Source organism: Uloborus diversus, chromosome 1, assembly GCF_026930045.1.
Source record: "Uloborus diversus isolate 005 chromosome 1, Udiv.v.3.1, whole genome shotgun sequence".
NCBI lineage: Eukaryota > Metazoa > Arthropoda > Arachnida > Araneae > Uloboridae > Uloborus > Uloborus diversus.
The window spans coordinates 70,936,413-70,956,158 of record NC_072731.1 but is presented as its reverse complement, the minus strand read 5'-3'; the positions used below and the strand labels follow the sequence as shown (position 1 = coordinate 70,956,158).

At 31.4% G+C, this 19,746-nt stretch overlaps 1 protein-coding gene across 1 annotated transcript in view; it reads left to right on the top strand.

Moving 5' to 3' along the window:
• The window catches only part of LOC129230324 (BLOC-2 complex member HPS5-like), a 65,292-nt gene that overhangs the window by 23,226 nt on the left and 22,320 nt on the right, over positions 1-19,746 (top strand). Inside the window, exons 11-15 of the mRNA XM_054864726.1 lie at positions 1,872-2,026; positions 8,578-8,689; positions 9,496-10,572; positions 11,044-11,208; positions 14,484-14,603. Coding sequence (XP_054720701.1) covers positions 1,872-2,026; positions 8,578-8,689; positions 9,496-10,572; positions 11,044-11,208; positions 14,484-14,603 — 1,629 coding nt within the window. The remainder of the gene's footprint in view (positions 1-1,871; positions 2,027-8,577; positions 8,690-9,495; positions 10,573-11,043; positions 11,209-14,483; positions 14,604-19,746) is intronic.

The following is a 19,746-nucleotide window of genomic DNA, read 5'->3' as shown; positions in this document are numbered from 1 at the left end:
GCCAAGATCATCCTACATTAAAATTTGCGAAATCAAGAAAGAGCAGTTACATAACTTTCAAACTATCTATGAAATTTTGAAGAAATTTTCTAAATTGCTACTAAATAAATTGAATGAGTGTTAATGACCTTAGGTAGTTTTCTGCATTTCTTTGAAATGTTGTAGAATTGGAAGAAAAACGAGTTGATGTGTGCATCACATGACTTCCTTTTACTCCAATTTAATGTCATTTCCCCATTATTGGCAATTTTAATGTGATTCAATTGTTTACTGTCTAAATATCACCGACAGTGGCCAAATTGAAACCAGATTTAAAAAAGAAAAAAAAAATCTCAAAATTTGTCGCCAAGTTGACGACAAAGCTTGGCGACCAAAAGACTGGCGATATATCGCCATTCGCCAAGTGTCCGACAAATTATAACACAACTTGAGTTTACATCGAAATTAACAATGATTTCCCTCCAGAAAGGGGGAAAAGACCCCCTTAGGAACATCCAAATGCAACCAAAAGAGAAGGTGCACAACTAGACCCTACTAGGAGTGTACGTACCAAATTTCAACTTTCAAGGACATACTGTTTCTGAGTTATGCGAGATACATACACTTATATGCACATACATACGTACACACGGACGTCACAAGAAATTTCGTTGTACTTAACTCAGGGGTTGTCAAAATGGATATTTCGGAAGTCTGTACGCTCCTAGGCATATATCCATGTGTGATCGAGTCGGAAAAAAAAACTCAACATTCATTCGGGGGTGAGAAAAATGGAAATTAAGGCCGATTTTTGAGTGAAATTTTTTTCGCGAATACAATACTTCCTTTTTCATAAAAGGAAGTAATTATTGGAATAATGTCTTTTTGTGAACTTTGGTTTTTTCAAACTAACTTCAGTCAAACTTGCTTATAACAAGCCATGATTAAAGGGAGCCTGTATTTTATTGAGGGAACCAATCATGTTTAGTTGGTACAAGGTTAAATCTATAGGAGCACAATGTGCTTTTCACATGAAAACCTCATATATAGGGAGCAATATTTTTAGTATTTATACAACTGATATTTTGAATTTCCCTTCTCTTGCTCAAATAATCCTTTCTCGGAAAATTTCTTTTAACATTCAGAAGTCAACTGGATAGTGATGAATCATAAATCCTGTGAACAAGTAATGGCAGCCTTTTTTGAAAAAATTATTTTGTGAAGTACACTACTCCTTGAGATACTGTAGCTGCAATTCAAGCTAAAGTACATGAAAATAATGAAAGAGAAGCTAATAATCAAAATGTGAAGAATTTCAAACTGAAACACCAAATGTCCCCAATGGGCTCACTGACTTTATGACTGTCGAGTTCACAGGAAAACAAAAGCGAGCTCTGATGCATTTCTGGTTATGGTTATTCACCGAAAAGCACACACACACACACACACACACACACACACACACACATGGAGGGAGGGAGTTAAGAGAAGGGGTTGGGGCAGATATTTTTTATTTTATGGTAACACAAAAAAGCGACGAGACTATTCAAAGCAAATTAATCAACTTCGTTGGTGCTGTACAGAAAGATATCTAAGTATGTATGAGTTTTATTGATGATTTTCTCACAAACCTGTATATTATGAGCACTCAGGTATGACAAGCAAAAATCACAAATCTCTTCGATCGGGCCATAAGCGCTCTCTACTTGTTTTGGTTCTTTTATTCTCATCAAAGTAACAAAATATAATTCAAGAGTATATTTATTCTTATAGTTTTGGTTCAACACTATAAGAATAAATTCTTATTCTTATAACACTAAAATTTGATCAAGTTTCTTGTATATTTTTCAAATTTGAGAACTTAGGTAGTTCAATGTCTATAATTTTTTCAGTCTTGCCAACAAGATATCATCTGGGAAAAACATTATAATGAAAAATTTGCGTGGATTGGAACAGCGTATAATGCAAGATTCAAAGCCTGAATTATTAGATGTGAAAACGAAACAAAATGAAACAGGTCATAGTGCTTCTCCTGTTTCACAATCAGGTATCTTTGTTTAAAATATCAGTTTCTCACCTATACTTGCTATTTCAGGTCTTTTAAACTATTTTCTTTTTGTATTGAGATAAATTACTTACAAAATAATTATTTTTTTAAGAAAGATTTTCGATAGAGGTGCAATTTTTCCTAAATAGGACTCGATTTTTTTTTTCAGAGTATCATACCGTAAAATTCCAAAAGTAACCCCCCCCCCTATCGATTATAGCCCCCCTTTTTTGTGAAAAGTGGAATCATTTTTAAATCCTGAATTTACCCCCCCCCCCCCCTTCACCTAATAAAAAAAACACTTCTATCATAACATTAAATTTTTATACATATTTTACTGCCAGAGAGAAAGAAACTAACCTTTGCCTCGTGTATGATTTTGGTCGTATTTTATCTACTGAAATTCTTGACAAATTAGAATTATTTTAGCAACTTTTTTAATATGTCAGAAAAAAAAGGAAAAACAAATCCAACTTTAACCTAAAATTTAGTATATTTCTAATGCAGACAATTTCGGCTGTCATTCATGGCTGTCATACCCTCAAAACTGGCCAGAATAGTATAACAAGATTTCATTTAAATTTAAATTGGCTGTTAAATATGATGAGAATAAATAAAAATACATTTATCTCTCAGTGTGTGACAATGAAATCCAGTTTTTGTACAGTATTCAACCGAGGGTGAATAGTAAACTAGGTATGCGTCCGAAGCCGAATATTTGTTGCATCTCTAGTGGAAGGCCAGCTTCGTAAAATGTTCAAAATTGAAATCTTAAAGACTGAGGTAATCTTTAGTACTAATACTAGGTAAAGACTGGTTCGAAGACCTTCCACTTTAAGTTTTTAAGCAGAAGTCTAAAAAATGCATTTTGTGCTGTAAAATATTAGGAGAAGGGGTTGGGGCAGATATTTTTTATTTTATTATTTTACTTGCTTCTTTTTTAGATATTGAAAATTCAAAAAGGAATTTTGGTCTATATTTTGAGACGCTAGGGAAGTAAATGGGTGCTCTGCTGTGGGAAGTAAAGAGTAGTATCTGCAAATATTTTATTTTGCATTTTTGTTAACTGTTACACTTCCTTCATTGCATGAACTTGTTTATTTGGTTTCTTCTGAAAAAAAAGCACGAAAAAAAGCGTAAAATTCAAACATTCCTCTATTGTTACTCTGGAATACAAAACGCGTTTCTTTAAATTACTAAAAACTCATTTCTGCAGACACTGCACTTCATTCCTACAGCAGTACTTTCTTTTGGAAATGTTTCGAAATCGAAAGCCTAAAAAGGCCCTTTTAAGTAAAGCTCTAGATTAGTGGTCGGCAGCCGCCAACATGCGGCCATTTCATTGACACTGGCTACCAAAAAATCAAGTCTTAGTCACCAGAAGTGGCGACCATGTGTTTCTTTATTTGTTAAAAATCATATTGTATATCTTGCTAGAACAACACGCTTCCATTCCTGAGACGTTCGGCGTGTTAGTCCACTCCACCTTGGCAATGTAATTCGGAGAAAACTCCCTTAAGGTTTATATATAAAAAAAGAAAAATGCTACTCAAGCCAAAAGTGGCTACCATTTTTTTTAACTCAGGCAGCCTACTATTCAGAATTCCTAGATTAGATCTTTATTTTTAAGGAATGATGGATCATGAGCATTAGGGTGGATCGAAAAAAACGAAATTTTGAATCTTAATTTGGAATACCTGCCAAAAGCTGTGCACGTGTAAGTACAACATACCTGTAAAATATTATCAAGTTTGAACAACTCTTTGAGGGTCCTACCAAGGCTTGAATTTCTCCAAAAATAGAAAAAAGGGACAATTTTCCAAAATTTTTATGAAAATAGTAGTGTTTAAAATTTTTGTTACAATTCGGATAAAATGCTTCCTTTGAACTCTCTTTTCATGTATCTTCACAATTATTTAGTTTTTGCACCATTAAGTTCGCACATAAGCCGTTAAGTTTTGCGAAACTAACCAAAAACTGACTTTTTTAAAGCTTTTTTGCACATTGCAATATTTCTTCTTTTAAAGTTGTTTTCTTTTTTTACAATGCCTATACAGAATGCAGTTTTAAACGGAAGTGAAGTTAAACTTTATTACATTAACAGCCCAGCATCCACTAAAAACAGGTGACTGCATTTCGAGTTCCATTCTACCTTTTCCATCTGCCGAGCCACATGTATTAAGTATAAATTTATTATTCATTTTGCATTAGAAGTAAACTATCAAAATGATTTAGTTGTACTAACTAAAATAACGAACGCAAAATTGGCGTTGGTGTTTTCAATGTATTGTTGAAGACTTTCATTAGATATGCCAGCTAAAATAGGAGAAGGGGTGGCAGTTATTGCACATTCTTGCCGGTTGATAACATCAGAGTAGTCTGATGCATCAAAGTTAATCCTTGAATTATAGAATTCTGTTATTTCTTCATGAACAGAAGCCACTTGTCTGGCCTTCAAAATCTTCGCAAAGCCAATTCTCTGATGTACTTCGTTCATCAGTGATCGCTGCTAAGGAAATTTTTTCCGGGTGGCAAAAATAGGCATTTCGTTGAATGACAGGATTAATATTTTTTTCAGATTTTCACTTACGTAACGAGATGCTGTAATCACACTCATGAGGAACAGCAATATTTTGTTTCAATTCCAGAAGAAGAAAAATTTGCAACAACTATACTTCCGCCAACAGAGCCATCAACATTTTTTGGTATTGATGTCACTTCAAAAGTGAAACAAATGAGGGTTTCTCTGCCAACGCTATCAAGAGTGTGCTACCAGTACGGCATTTCTGACAGATGAGCGATGTTGCTTCAGAAACATTACAGAATTTCGGTACTGTGTCAAATAATGATCGCTCTAAAGTCCTTGATAGGAATAAAATTCGAAGACAGCGAGAAAAGTGTCACAGGTGTCACAGACGAAGTACATGCTTCTGTTCAAAATCTGCAAACTAGAAATGAAAGGGTTTGAAAGTACATTTTTCGATAGCCGTAAAGACAAAAGTATGACAAAAAGAAATGGTTGGAGACAGATACCATAGAAGAACCATAAGCGAGGAATCCATGGTTGAAAAATCCAATGAACCAGAAAAAAGAACGGTGCAATTGCGGCCATAGAGAATAAAATTGGACATCCTGTCCCATGGTTAATCTGCGAACTGCATACGAGCAACCTTTGAGTTACCTGTTCACATTACTTGATGGTGAAACTTCTGGTTCATGTGAATTTTTGCAGCACCATAGGTAAATTGCTAGACAGGTGCGACAATTTTCCACTGGTCCAGTTTGAAGCAATTATGCTCCTTGTCGTAAGTGCTGGGCTGTTAATACAGTAGAAGACCATTATAACGCACATCTTGGGACCACAGCTTTTGTGTTACACAGGATTTTGCATCATATAGATCATTTCACAAATTTTTAAATTAACGTTGAGAATATCTCTACATATTAGCACTTCAGAATGAGTTTTATCTGCAATGAATATTAAAGCACCAATACTACAATTAGTTATTCCAAATAAATATGTTTCACATTCAAAAGAAAGTGCATTATCCTGCACTTCTGCTAGCTTCATGATTTGCATAACAGCTGCATTTTCAAGAGCCATCTGGTATTTTCTGTTTATTATGGTTACTAATTCTAAATTTAAAAGCTTTGAATTAAGATGGAATGACAAAAAATTTTTAAAATTTAATTTGCCTAACAATTTTTATTTTTGCAAAGCAAAACAGAGTGATTTTTTAAGCTTCAAAATTTATTGTTTGCTTCTGAAAAGTTGTGCGGTTTATAGAGAATTGCGTTATATAGGTCGGCATTATAACGGTCTTCTACTGTATAATAAAGTATAATTTTATTTCCATTTAAAACTGCATTCTGCACAATCATTGCAAAAAAAAGGACTTTTAAAAAAAATATTGCAATGTGCAAAAAGGCTTGAAAAAGGTCAGTTTTTGGAAATTTCACGAAATTTTACGAACTTGTGTGCGAACCTAATACTGCAAAGAATGTAAATAATTTTGAAGATATATGAAAAGCGTGTTAAATGGAAACATTTTAATGGTATTAGAACAAAAATTTTGAACCTTATTATTTTCATAAAAATTTTGGAAAATTGACTTTTTTTCCTATTTTTGTAGAAATTCAAGCCTTGGTAGGTCCCTCAAGGAGTTGTTCAAACTTGATAATATTTTACATGTGTATTGTTCTTACACATGCACAGCTTTTGGTGGGTATTCCAAATTAAGATTCGGAATTTTATTTTTTTCGATCCACCCTAATGAGCATAGATAGGAGAGTTTAGGAGCTCTCCTCAGAAGTTTTTGGAATTTGAGGCTATAAAAAATGCAATTCTAAAGCTATCTTTGGTTATGCTAAAAAAAGGCATGGCAGATCCTGATGCTCTAAAAGCACTAATCCTAATAACACATCTTAAAGTTCACTTTGGTGATGCTAACAAAAGTAATTTTTAGCCACCTTACTATCTTTGAAACTGCTAGGAGAATATTATTTAAAAAAAAGTGTAGAAAGAAGCCTTTAAACTTTGTACTTTTCTTCATTTAGGGGGGTTAATAAGCTGTCAAGGAAGGCGTAGCCCCCTTAAGCCCCCCTTAACTCACCCCATGGTTTAGTTACCCCCTCCATGTGCAGGTTTTCTTTAAAAAAAAAAGAAAAGAAAGAAAACACTGATTACTTAAACAAAGAAACAACAACAAAAAAAAAGATCTCCACGGTGTATTCCTTGGAAAATGTCTAGACTCTTTTTGATGCAAGGGTGCCCTTTTTTTTTAATTGTTCATATGTATTACAAAATAAATTTATGCAATTGTACTGTTTTTTATTCATTTTGAAGGAGCATTTTTGTTCTGATTTGTGAAAATAAACAATCTTCAACATGACACCATTTTGAAACCGCGACGCCATGTTGGAGATGCGTTGCTTTAAAAGTAGCGCAAAACTTAAAAATAAACTTTTTTAAAGGAGAAATAAAGTACTTGAACGAGTTTAGGGTCATCAGAAATGTATATTTTACTAAATGAGTAAGTGATTTGTCTGTTTTTTACGTTTGCAAATTTTGTAAAGCAAAGTTTTCGAAATTAAGATTTTCGTAAATTTTCGTAACGAATTTGCGTTTGTTGTCATTGTGCTTTTTGCTTCGATTTTGATACAAGAACATTGAGATTTTGCTTCTTTTACTGCAACCTTATTACATTCAACACATGATGAATTTTCAAGCGATAAATTATAGGGGTTTTGCCAACTTAAAGTGCAAAATCCTGTCTTTCGAAGAAAAAAAATGGCATCCACGTGCAATTTATTACAACCAGAAAATTTTGACAGGTTTTATCTAATGAATTTCTCACTCTTCATTAATTTTAACTCTTATTCACTTAGTATTTCTTTTCTATACTCTAAAATTATTAACACTACAAACAGTTTTTTTGGCTAATTTTTCAAAAAAATCTTGATTATGATCCCCCCTCCCTGAAATTAACAAGTTTTGTTTTAAAAATAAGGGGGGAGGGTTACTTTCGGAATTTTACAGTACATAATTTTTCAAAATTTTGTCTATAATGTAACTGATTGTTTTCCTTTTCTTACAATAACAAAGGGAAATGATCGTTTCATTTGTTGAATTTTTCAAGCTATGGTATGTTGCTCTTGGTTTTTAGAAATTAAACTCAACACCCCTATTGTTGAATGTCATTTCTGTAGCATACCAGAAATCGCAATTATGAGACATGTCAATATGACTAAAACGTTCGTACCATAAGATCAGTTTTTGAGTGTTGAATTTGCATCAAGGAAAGTTACCTGATGATAAATCATTAAAAGTTTGAAATATCATTGTTAAGTTTTAGGAAGTTTTGAAATGAAATATTCTGATAATGTTATCTATTTTTATTCTTCTTAGATCTAAAATCTGTATTATATAGAGTGAGAAGCAACTGGTGTTAGTAAGATATGAGTTATGTTCATATGACGCCAATCCAAAAATTTTATTGACTTCTATCCAAAGTTAGAAATAAGCAGTGTTTAGTCACATTTTCAGACCAAAAGTTTTGTTTTAATGATTTGATTTCCAAACCTAGGAGCCAAACTTGATGCCTAGAATTTTGGATTGCATCAAAACTTTAAGTTTTTGATTTATATTTTTCGTGATCAAACCCCGCAACTGGAGAAAAAACTTCTTAAAGTAATTTAAAAATGATCTTATCTGTTTAAAAAAAAAAAAACAGTATCTTCCATATATTTTTTAGATTTTTTTTATGCTACTGGCCAAGAGTAGCATGTCAAATACAAAAATAAATTGCAATATGATATGTATAATTCATTCACTCAAAATGGCACCTAGATTGTTGTTTAATTTGACGCCTAAATTTAAATTCTTATTTCTAACTCTGCTTGATCATTTCCAGAAGTGGTAGTGCATGGCATGCTTATGCAATATTATATTGTTATTTAAACTGAATAATCATGCATACATAAAGTATTGATTTTAATAAGCACACTTAATGCATGTGTAAAACCAAAATTTATTGTTTTTTATTTTTTAGATGCAGACTATGAAAAAACTTCATCTGAATTTCATTCCATTGACAGACAATTTTGGTCTTTTTTACCTTCCATTGATATAAGTAACCTTCTTGAAGCAACTAAAAATGCCTGGTAAGTGTTCGTGTAAAATATAACCTTGGAAATGTTTGCAACTTGTTTGTAAAATTATTTTGAGTTATTTATTTGGCAAGTCATTTAATTAAGTAGTATACTGGTAACAAAAAGAATTGATGCTAAATTTACATGGAAGCTCATAGGAGTTCAGCTCCTCTTCTTTTACATTTTATTTTTTTACACCACTTCTTTTTCTTATTCGAGGGCATTTGGGTCATTTTTGTAGAAAAATATGTTGTGCAACTATACTATAAGGTTTCCACCCTTCTGTTGTTGAAATCTAAGCCCTGACAGTAACTAGACTGATATGATAAGTAAAATTGATGCTTCAAAATTAATTTTCAGAGCTTTTAAGTAGGAAAAATAAAATTTTTAAAAAGAATTTGCCTTCCCAAAATGCATTTACATAAATAGAAAAAACATCTTTTGGAATTCAGTTTCATTACATAGCAGTTAGAAAAAGAATGTTAAAAATCAAATTCCAAAAATTTAAATAACTTGCACAAAATTGAAATCTTTCCTAAAATATGATTAATCAACAGGAGCCAAGTGGAAGTTTTTTTTCAAAAAATCTACTGTAAATAGCTATTTTCAGAGTACAGTGAAGCCCCTTCATTAGTGTAAAAGCATTATGTCACTAGCAGTTATTGCTCTTAGTGCGTAAGATATTGTTAAAAATCTCAATTTATTATTAAAATCACTTTTAGCTTTTAAATTAGTTTTTCCACACAATATTATTTAATTTTGAGCTTGTTCCAATTCAGTTGTTTTCAATTATAAATCTTTTTTTTTTTTTTTTGCAGGTCTTTATCCAGAGATATTTCTATTATAAGTGATAGTAAAAGCATTTCCATTATATTAGAAAATTGGGTGAATTCTTTGCATTCTGCTCAAATTGCTGTGATACAGGCTGTACAAAGTGTTCTTCAAAGCTATCACAATCCTAGTAGCCACTCCTATAAAGATGATGACACACTCAGGAGTACATGTAGTCAAATTACTAGTCAGGACTCTTCGCCAAGTGAAAATTGTGAAATGAGTGATCGTTTAGATCAAGAAGATCCATCAGTTTCTGAATCAAAATCATATGATGATGATAAACATGCTGAATCGAGTTCTTTGAATGCCGAAACTTCAGATTCTAGTACTTTAAGGACAGAAAGTATTCTAGGAAAATTAGTCAATCTAGATGAATTTGTTTTTGTTTATGATCCTTTTTGTTTGTCATACGATGATCACGTTATGATGTCTGAATTAGCTATGATGTGCTTTCAGCTAGAGATTTGGGGCAAAATCAATAAAGTTAAAGAAATGCTTCTATTTGTATTAAAATCAAAAGACAAATTTGATGATTTACCCAAGTGCAATGGTAAAAAAGATCAAGAAAATTCCGGGTGTGTAATGAATGGATCATCTGAAGTTATTAAACAGCCACCTACTTTAAAACAATCAGAAAGTGCACATTCTCTTCATAAAACAGAAGGAGTTGTGCACTCGAACAGCTTATCTGTTCAACAGAAGATTTTAGGTTCTCAGTCTAGTGATCCAGGACATCTAAATGCAATACCAAATGGAGAAATTACGGTTATTAGTGAGGATTCCTCATTTGAGTACAATAGCTCTCCAAAATTTGACGATTCCAAGTCTGCTTCATTTCTTCAAAATTATTTTCATCTCTTTGATGTCCAGCGTCTTAGAGAACTGTTGAATATATTAAATAAACCTTGTATTAAGACTTGGAATGTGATGCTGTCTGGAGTATCATTGTTTACAGGGGCCGACGAGTTCACCAAAAAACTGGCATCTGAGCAAATTGAAACAGCTGCAAACTGCCTTGAAAGAAGTTGTATTGGACCCATATTAATTTCTCATCTTTTAACGTAAGTAATTAAAATATTTGTTTTCTCATAGAATATTGTTTTGGTGCAAGATTACTACTACATTGGTATTTTAAATTATAATATTATGCTTTTCAATTATTTTAAACTCCTAGTATTTTTCAGTAAAAATAAAACTAGCATTACTACAAGGAAATTTGCTCTCAACTTGTTTTTCAGACAATGAATGAAGAGTTATTTTGGACATCAGTCCATTTGCATTGGTGCATTTATTTGCATTTTATTCTGGGGATTGTAATCTTGATACCATTGTGCATTATAATATGATGAATTAACTTTCATTTAACAAAATGTCTATGAATAAAGGTAATTTCAAAACACTACAAATGAAATAGTGGCAGCTGCGTTTTCCCTAGTAATAGTAACAGTAATGAAGTAACAGTAATAGTTACTTCATTACTGTTTTTTTTTTTCCTTTTTATTATAATTAAATATTTTTTCGTTTTCTTGTAGAGTTTTTAAAGTCAATTCAGCCAGAGGAATTGATTTGTGTCTGCAACGAAGTTACCATATTACTCCTTTAGATGTTTTATATTTATCTAAGTCTTGTTATGCTCATCCTAAGCCATTCCTTGAATATATTTCCAAAGTTTTAGATTGTCTTCCAGAAAAACAAAGGTAATTTTTCCCAGTTATGTTTTCATCTTTTGTTTTTTTTTCTTCTAGTCATAATTCTTACTAGCTGAGCCCTGCGAAACATTTGATGAAAAAAATTCAAATACCTGTTATTTTTAGTAATTTTTTGAATAACAGCAAAAATGTGACTTGTTATTTCAGGGTGGCGACAGATCAGGGAAATCAGGGAGATCAGGGAAAAGTCAGGGAAATTTATTAATCAGGGAAAAGTCAGGGAAATATCAGGGAATTTTGAAAAAATAACAAAAAATCAGGGAAAATTTATTTTATGAAGAATTTTTTTTTTTTTTGCTTTACAAAATTAAGTACTCTAATTCCCTACGCATTTTCTGCCAATGATCTGTTAAAAAAAAAAGTAAAATGAATGAGGTGTGATTATACACTGCGGCATATTTGTGCATCTTTTTTCCTCATCGTCAAAGTATTGAATCTTACTTATTAACCAAAGGATGAACTTCCTAAGATTGCTTCTGTGTCTATTAGGTTGTTTATTTTACCTAGCTTGAAATTTCCTTTTACGCTTTCAATGCTACGTAAAATAAACAACCATACAGGCAAAGAGGAAGCCTTCATTAATGCCTTAGCTTCTTTGCCTTTATTCCGTTGTCTTGAAGTGATTAGCTTACTGTAATCACGATCTCAAGAAGAAATCTTTGGTTTTTGAATTAATACTATAAAAGCTTGAAACTTATCACTTCTTTGCATTTTCAATTTAATTGCTAAAACTGAACTTTCAATAAAAAAAACTTTGTTTTTTGCCGTTATACTATTTGTTGCCGCCGCAGATTATAAAGGTTTTCTTTTCTTCAGACTTAAGTGATTCTTTAATTTTATAACCAAGTTGTATCCTTTTATATGTTTTAAAATTAACTAATTGCTTTTTTTTGTCTTGCATTTCAAAGTTTTTTGTTACAAAAGCAATCTAAGATTTTTTTTTTTTTTCATTACATACTGAAATGATTTTAAATAGAGTTAACTTGTGTGCTTAAGAAAATTTTTTTATATTGTTAAAATGCTGTATTCATTCATTGAAACCTATGTTCTTGATTAGAGAAAAGCTCCCTATGAATGGATGTCAAATGGTTTCATCTGTTTTGCATAAATATTCTATTCTTTCACTATTACTTGTTATTCTTGCAACAATTATTATACTGTTTGAAAACTTAGTTCAAAATGACTTTAATTACTTTTTAGTTCTATCTTAAATACACATATGTTTTTAAGAGTAATTTTAATAGTTTCCTAAAATTCTCATGCTAAGTGGTTTCTGGAAGTGAAGTTTTTTTTTTTTTTTTTTCTATAATCTTTCCATTGTAGAAAAATTTAATGTACTGTTTTGTAGGTTCCCCCCCCCCCCCCCCCAAAGATTGACTTGATATATTTTTTTAACCATTTTATTTAAAAAAAGTAACAACTTTTGAAAATATATCTTTAGTTCAACAAATTTAAACAGCTTAAAACGTTAAAAATACTGCATTTTATGCAGATATACAATGGATTTCAAGTAGAGCAAAGAAAGAAAACCATTATCATTGGTAACGTAAATCAGGGAAATTTGGTGAACTTAAATCAGGGAAATCAGGGAAAAGTCAGGGAACTTTTTTTTCACAGTTCCTGTCGCCACCCTGTATTTATTTTTCTCTGATAGCAGTGAAAAAATATTTAGAATGATGTCTTATGTTTGAATTTTAAGGAAGAATTAAGGAAGTTATGGCATACCTACCAAAAACACCTTTGAGAAATAATACACATGATAATGCAGTTTGCGATGTTAAAAAAAAGTGTTTTTTATCTTTTTGGATTTCAGAGCATTAACAGTTTTAAAATTTACTAGCTACATTGCTCGTCTTTGCTCAATCTATCTTGAAAATAAAATTTGTCAAGTGACGTATATTCAACAATCAGGCTTAAATAAAAAAAAAAAACTTCATGGAGAATTTTCCTTCTAAATAATGACGGCAGATATTAAAATACTTTTAAGAAGTTAAAATGAGAAAGAGGGATTTAAAAAGCATAACCATGGAAACACAAAATAAAATAAGTTTAAGAAATTATAAAATGAGAAAGCTGGAAAGAAATAATGGATTCAAAAAGTGTAACTGTGTAAACGCGAAAATAAAATGATTAACAACTTGAACGGATATGAGATTTTTCAAACTTTATTTAGAAAGTCTTGTAACTTTTTTCCTTTGAAGATAGAAGCTTAGTTTTTCGACCATCGGTCAAGAGTCTGGAATAAAAAATGTCGCTTTTTTTCCAATGGTGTCAAAAAGAAAACTCTGGGACAATTCCTTCGCTTTTTATTGATCGATTTAATGAAGAAAGTACTGCCTAAATTTCAGCTAAGCCTAAAAAAATGTGAGTTAAAAACGTGAATAACTCCTGCCGTGATTAAGTTAGAGAATTAGAAAATTTGGGTAAAACGAGGAAACATCTGCCCTTTCCACCGATATGTAATAACAATGTATGAGAGTAATTTTTTTCCCCCATATTCGGGATTTTATATGAAAATTGGACCTAAATTGGAATGAAAAAAAGATCTACTCATCGAATTTTTTCGAACTGATCTGCTAACCTTTCCGGTGCTGAAAGATACTCTGAAAATTTCAGCAAAATTGACTAGGTAGTTCTCGAGTTTTGTGCGTTCAAACGAACAGTCACTTTTTGGAGACTTCATTTCATACTATGTAGATATTAAGGACAAAATTTCATCGGTGTGGTTACAAATTGTTTGCATTCATTCAAGGCTTAACTTAAGAATTTTGGACCTGGGCCTCTGCAAACTCGACTGCTTACTGGCATCCGTAAGCGGAACCACATCTGGGCGGTTAGTGCCCTACAACCACTCACACACACAAGCGTCTGCACTTACAAATGCCTGCACATACACCATTAAAAAGTCATGTTGCAACAGTTTTAAAGTTATAATGAGAAAGTGAAAGTAAAGATTATTACTCTTTTCTATTTATTTAATCTAAATTCTTACCAATGAATAGATAAGATAATTTTGTTAAAAATAAGTACAAGGCTTCCAAATTCTTTTCTCTACATTTTTATTGATTTATTTATTGCAGAAAAAGTGTTCTCAATTTTTTTTTCATTTTTAGTGTATGAATGATGCTATAAATGTATATTATACACAATTTTGACTCTGTTAAGCATACACTGTTAGCATAGTACTTAGGCTAAAAGTTTATTTTGAGTAAAATGATGAAATTATTTTTACCATGCATTTCTCATTTATGTTTTGTATATAGGCCAAAAGTACTTGACAAATTGTTGCATCACACTGAAGTTAGACTAGAATGGATTTATGGAGTTTTCGATGTTGAAGATAAAGCACCAGAAAACTTAAAGTGCACATGTGGATGGCCGAGGTTCATATGTTTGATTATTTAGGTTAATAATATTTTGTACTTTGTTGGGGAAGGGACAAGCACAAAATTGCCCTTTTCTCCTAATATTATTTGATAATACTTAGCCTCAAAATATATTATTTATTTGTGCAATTATGGTCACATTATGGTATAGAGGATATGTATTTGAAATGTATTTTAATTTCAAACTAGTTTTGAAAAGTAAGTCTAACTATACTGATGAAAAAGAAAGAAAGCAATTTGAAATGTCTATTGTTTGATGAAATTATTATATTATTAGTTATTTCTTTTAATACTTAATTCTAATTTTTTTTTTTTTTTTTTGGATCCATTTTACTTCTCCTTTACAACCTACTTTTTCAAAAACTTAAATTTTGTTACATTAATCAATGCTTTTTTTTCAGTGGCTGAAATTAAAGCTGTGAAACATGTAGTTTTTTTTTCTTTCTCAGAAAGCTCTGTAACCAATCAGAGTTTGTCTTGTTCTGAGTTGAAAATATTTCTAAGGGTGAAAAATCTGCGTCAATTTTCAAATTCTGATACAACCTGATACAAAACAGCCAAATTCGTGATTTTTGCTTCAAGCAGCGCCAGAAATGCGATTCTATTATCCGAAAACATTCGCTATAAGAAGAAAATTGCTGTTGCATTTATTTTTTGCCATTGAAAGCTAAACAAGAGCATATAAGTAAATGTTGGGGTAAAAAATTCTTTATATTCGCTGAAAATTGCACGCTTTAAGTTTTGATCCTTTTGCATCCTGTAAATTGTTCAATAATTTTGAAAAATGGAAGTTATTTTCACCTATGTTACTTTAAATTGGCTTATTTTATTTCTTATTTTAATAATTATTTCATGCTTTGAATAAATGTAGGGTGTAGAGGAAAGCAGGGCAAAATGAAATAGCGGGGCAAATTGGAATGATGAAGTATTTATTCTGCTTTTAGCGCCACCTATCAAGTAATATTTGAACAATGTAGGATCATATGTAGTCTACTTAAGTCAAGAAAAATTTACCTCTGGAAATCAGAGAATATGATAGTACAAGCCATTTTCAAAAATGGATACAGTAATTAGAAATTACAGAAAATTATTTTTATTTACAGAAAATTATTTTTGTCATTATTAAATGATAAAGTTCTCGTCATTAACGTTTTAAATATTAATTTAGACCTACTAATATTCGGTGCAATATTTATTTGCTTAACATTATGCTTATTTGTATTTTAAATGCTTTGTAAAATTAGTCAAGTGCATGCAGGGCAAAGCGAATGGGCAAAGTGAAATAGTTGGTTTCATTTTCTTTTTCAATCCCTTATCAAATCATTTACATGTTCATTTATTATTTCAATTGCCATCCTTCATTTAATAAAACCCTTACTGTAAAAGCGAGTGACTATGGTACAGGTTTAGTAGATTTCTGTCTGTAATTACTCAACATTCATTCGAAAAAAATGAAGTTGCTTTATCATTATAATTTAGAACCTGGATTTTCGATTCGGACCCTGAAATAATTTCGAACTTTACCCACACCCCCTCCAGAAGTTTTTCTTTGTACTATTCTCACCTTCTCATTGCGGGTGAGAATGGAACAGCACATGTTTCAACGTTTTCATATAGGTTTTGGTGGTTTATGCCATACTCTACCATTCTTATATTTTAATAAAAAAGTTGTAGATGTAAGTTATGCTGTAAATTGAACTTCAGAGAGTCAGGTACAACATAAAATGGAGATAAAACAATCGCTTTATTTTCTTCATAATTTTTGGAGATGGATACCAAATATTATCTTCTTTTTTAGGCTACTCCCAAACCTTACCTCGCTTCAACATTGTTGTAACTTTAATCTCACTTGCTTCTACACCTGTGATTTTCCCTGGGTACTTTTCCCCCTGATAACCCAGCTCACCCTCCAAAATTTCGACTAATTACTCTACCACACTCACCCTACCCTCCAAATTGTAAACTTTACACATTTGTAACTGTAGCAACATCAAAATTTTTTATTTTTGAATAAAAATTGGAGGTTACTTTCTTTATGTAATATGAAAGTGAAAGGCACTAACAAAATCGTGATTCCTTCTGCACAAAAAGTCCATCAGCATAAATTTTTGAGCTACCCACAAATACGTGGCACCAGTTGCTCCCAACAAATAAATTTACAATCCCCAGGTTATTCGTCTTGCAGGCCGTTTTGACAGTGATAACTCTCTCATTACCAGAGAAGGTTGCACAATAGTTCCTATTGAAACTGGGACATCCTAGAGTGCACTATGAATGCTTATTACGTCAAAACTAGGGTTTATATCATTCTCGCCCTCCAAACCATTTTCACTCACTCTTATGGTATTTATTCATTCATTCAATTATTTTCTTATTAATTTACAATATCATTTATTCATTATTTTTTTTTCTTACTCATTTACTTTATCAAAAATATCTTTAACAATAAAATAGAATGTATTTCATTAGAAAAAATTTTAATTTTTCACTTTGCCTCGTTAAAAAAAGTGAAGAATTTATGAAGGTACAAATTTACTGTCAAACATAAAAAATAATGTTTCAATGCAAGTTTTATGAAAGTATATTGTTCTTTGTGTATCGTAATTTTCAGCACACAATTCCAATTTGTTCATTTTGTTCACTTTGCAACAACATTCTTGTACTTATAATACAATCATATTTGTAGAAAAAGTGTGTTACGAGTTCATAAAAATATTAAAATTAATTTTTTTAAAAACTGCCTTTAAGCATTGTAATCTCTACCACACATACATACATCTATTCTGTTTAAATTATAAAACAAAGTATAGTTTATTTAATACATAATATACCAAATGCTACTAATGTTAAGTAAAAAAATTTTCTCTAGTACCAAGTGAAATTTGAACTAATCAAAAGTAATGCATCGAAATTTAGTGAAGTTAAATAAAATGCTAGTATGTGGTCCTGGCAGGTAATGTAGAAATCAACCTACAAAATGGCACTATGGGGTCCAGATCTTTTCGTTTTCTTTTGTTCAGCCGATGAAATGTTACTCCTGTAAATGAGCTGCTTAATAAAGTTAAAAGTCATGTTAATCTATTGCCTGAAACGAATCAGTGAGCTCTCTTTATATATAAATGTTGATAAATAATTTCTTCAGTAATTGTTAGTTTAAATTTTGAAGCACTTTAAGCTTTTTTTTAAGGTTTTTTAAAACCTTGAAAAGGCACTGAAAAAGTCTTTAAGCTTGAGGAATTTCATATATTTATTCCTTCTTTTTTTTTCATAGTTCTATCCGTCAGTGCAAGGGGGACCTATTAATTCAAGTATATAAAGTAAAATTTCAGATATTGTAATGGTTTCTAAATTATATTCATGACATGTTGAGGTTCTTTAATTTCTTCTATGTATCCCTTTAATCCATGCGAGTTTTTAAACTTATTTTATTTTCAAACCTTTCTGTTTAAGAAATATTTTTTGCACCCAAAATACTTGTAATAATAACCAAAATACTTGTATACCCAAAATATTCGTAAGTAAGAGCTCATGAGTGCCAGACCTACCTCATATATAAAGGCTCAAAATTTTTCTGCGTAAGGATATCACAGGAGGTAAAAACGGTTTGCTATTATTTAAGCTGTGTCGCACTGACTTTGGAATGAAACAGGTAGCAAAGAGTTGCGTTAAAAACTGAATCATTCCATGTCAAGTGACCTTGTTGTCTCCACTCGACCATCTCTGATTTGAACGAAATTTTATAGAAGTGTAGAAACGCCTTTGAAACTCACCTGCACAAATTTTCAGCTTACAAGACACAAATCCTGAGGATCTAGTATCGATTAAAAATAAGGGCTCCAAATTGGCAGATCAACTTTGAAATGAATTGCCATGTTTGGCACGGATTGGAGATATTGGAAGCCATTTTGGAGCCCACTTTTTTTTTCTTTTTAAGGTAGCCTAGATCCTCATGATTGGTGGCTTTGAAGCTGAAAATTTGCATAGGTTAGTTTCAAAGGCATGTCTGCACCTTTGTAGAATGTCCTCCAAATCAGAGATGATTGGATGGGGACCACCAGGCCACGTGATATGGAATGAATTTATGATGTTGCTTTTTTTGTAGCAATTTCACAAAGAGTTGCGTTAAAAACTGAATCATTCCATGTCAAGTGACCTTGTTGTCTCCACTCGACCATCTCTGATTTGAACGAAATTTTTTAGAAGTGTAGAAACGCCTTTGAAACTCACCTGCACTTTGCTAGTTTTTTTCCCTGCTGTGATGTCCTTGTGCAGAAAAATTTTGGACCTTTTTCTAGGACGTAGGTCTGGCACTCATAGGCTCTTGGACTACTAATTTTCAAGTCAGTTAATCTTTTTTTTTCTTTACCAAACTTAATTAATCTCACATCTATCTAGTACTAGCATCTCCTTCTCCTCTTTTTTTTTTGTAATAATTAAAAACTGCTTATAAATATGTTTCTTAACGAGTTTTTTTTTCTCTACTTTTGAATGTAATAAATATACAAAACACATTTTTGAACTGAAATACTCTAGTTGTTGTCTGTGTCATGTTATGTTGTAAATAAATGTATGACAAATGTTTGTAACTACTGCTATGAAACAGTTAAATTAAGATTCTAGTTAGTTATGTATTATGATTAATCGTACATTTACTAAAAGTAATTTTTCCACACTTTAAGTGACAATATTGCTACCAAATTTAGTTTTAAAAATTATTTATGTAATTCTTTGCTACAAATGTTTTGTATTTGAATCAAATTGTATAGTGACCATATACAAGAACAAAGATCTTGTTACAAAATCATACATTCGTGTCATACAAAACTGATCATTCTGATACAAAACTGTTTTTACTGATACAAAAATGTTCGTTCTGCAATAAAATTGGCATTTTTGTTGATACAAAGCTGATACAAAATGATTTTTTGATTTTCCACCCCTGTATATCTTTCTTGAAATTCTTTTGCTATGTATTTCTGTTGCATCAAGTGTTATTTGAAACTTGAATGTGCATACATTTTTGTATACCAACATTGATTTTGTATCATAAACTATAGCTCCCCCACCCTTTTGAATTATTTTGTTAAAATCCACCTGCCCTGATTAAGAAGGATATTACTTTGAATAAATTGTCACTACT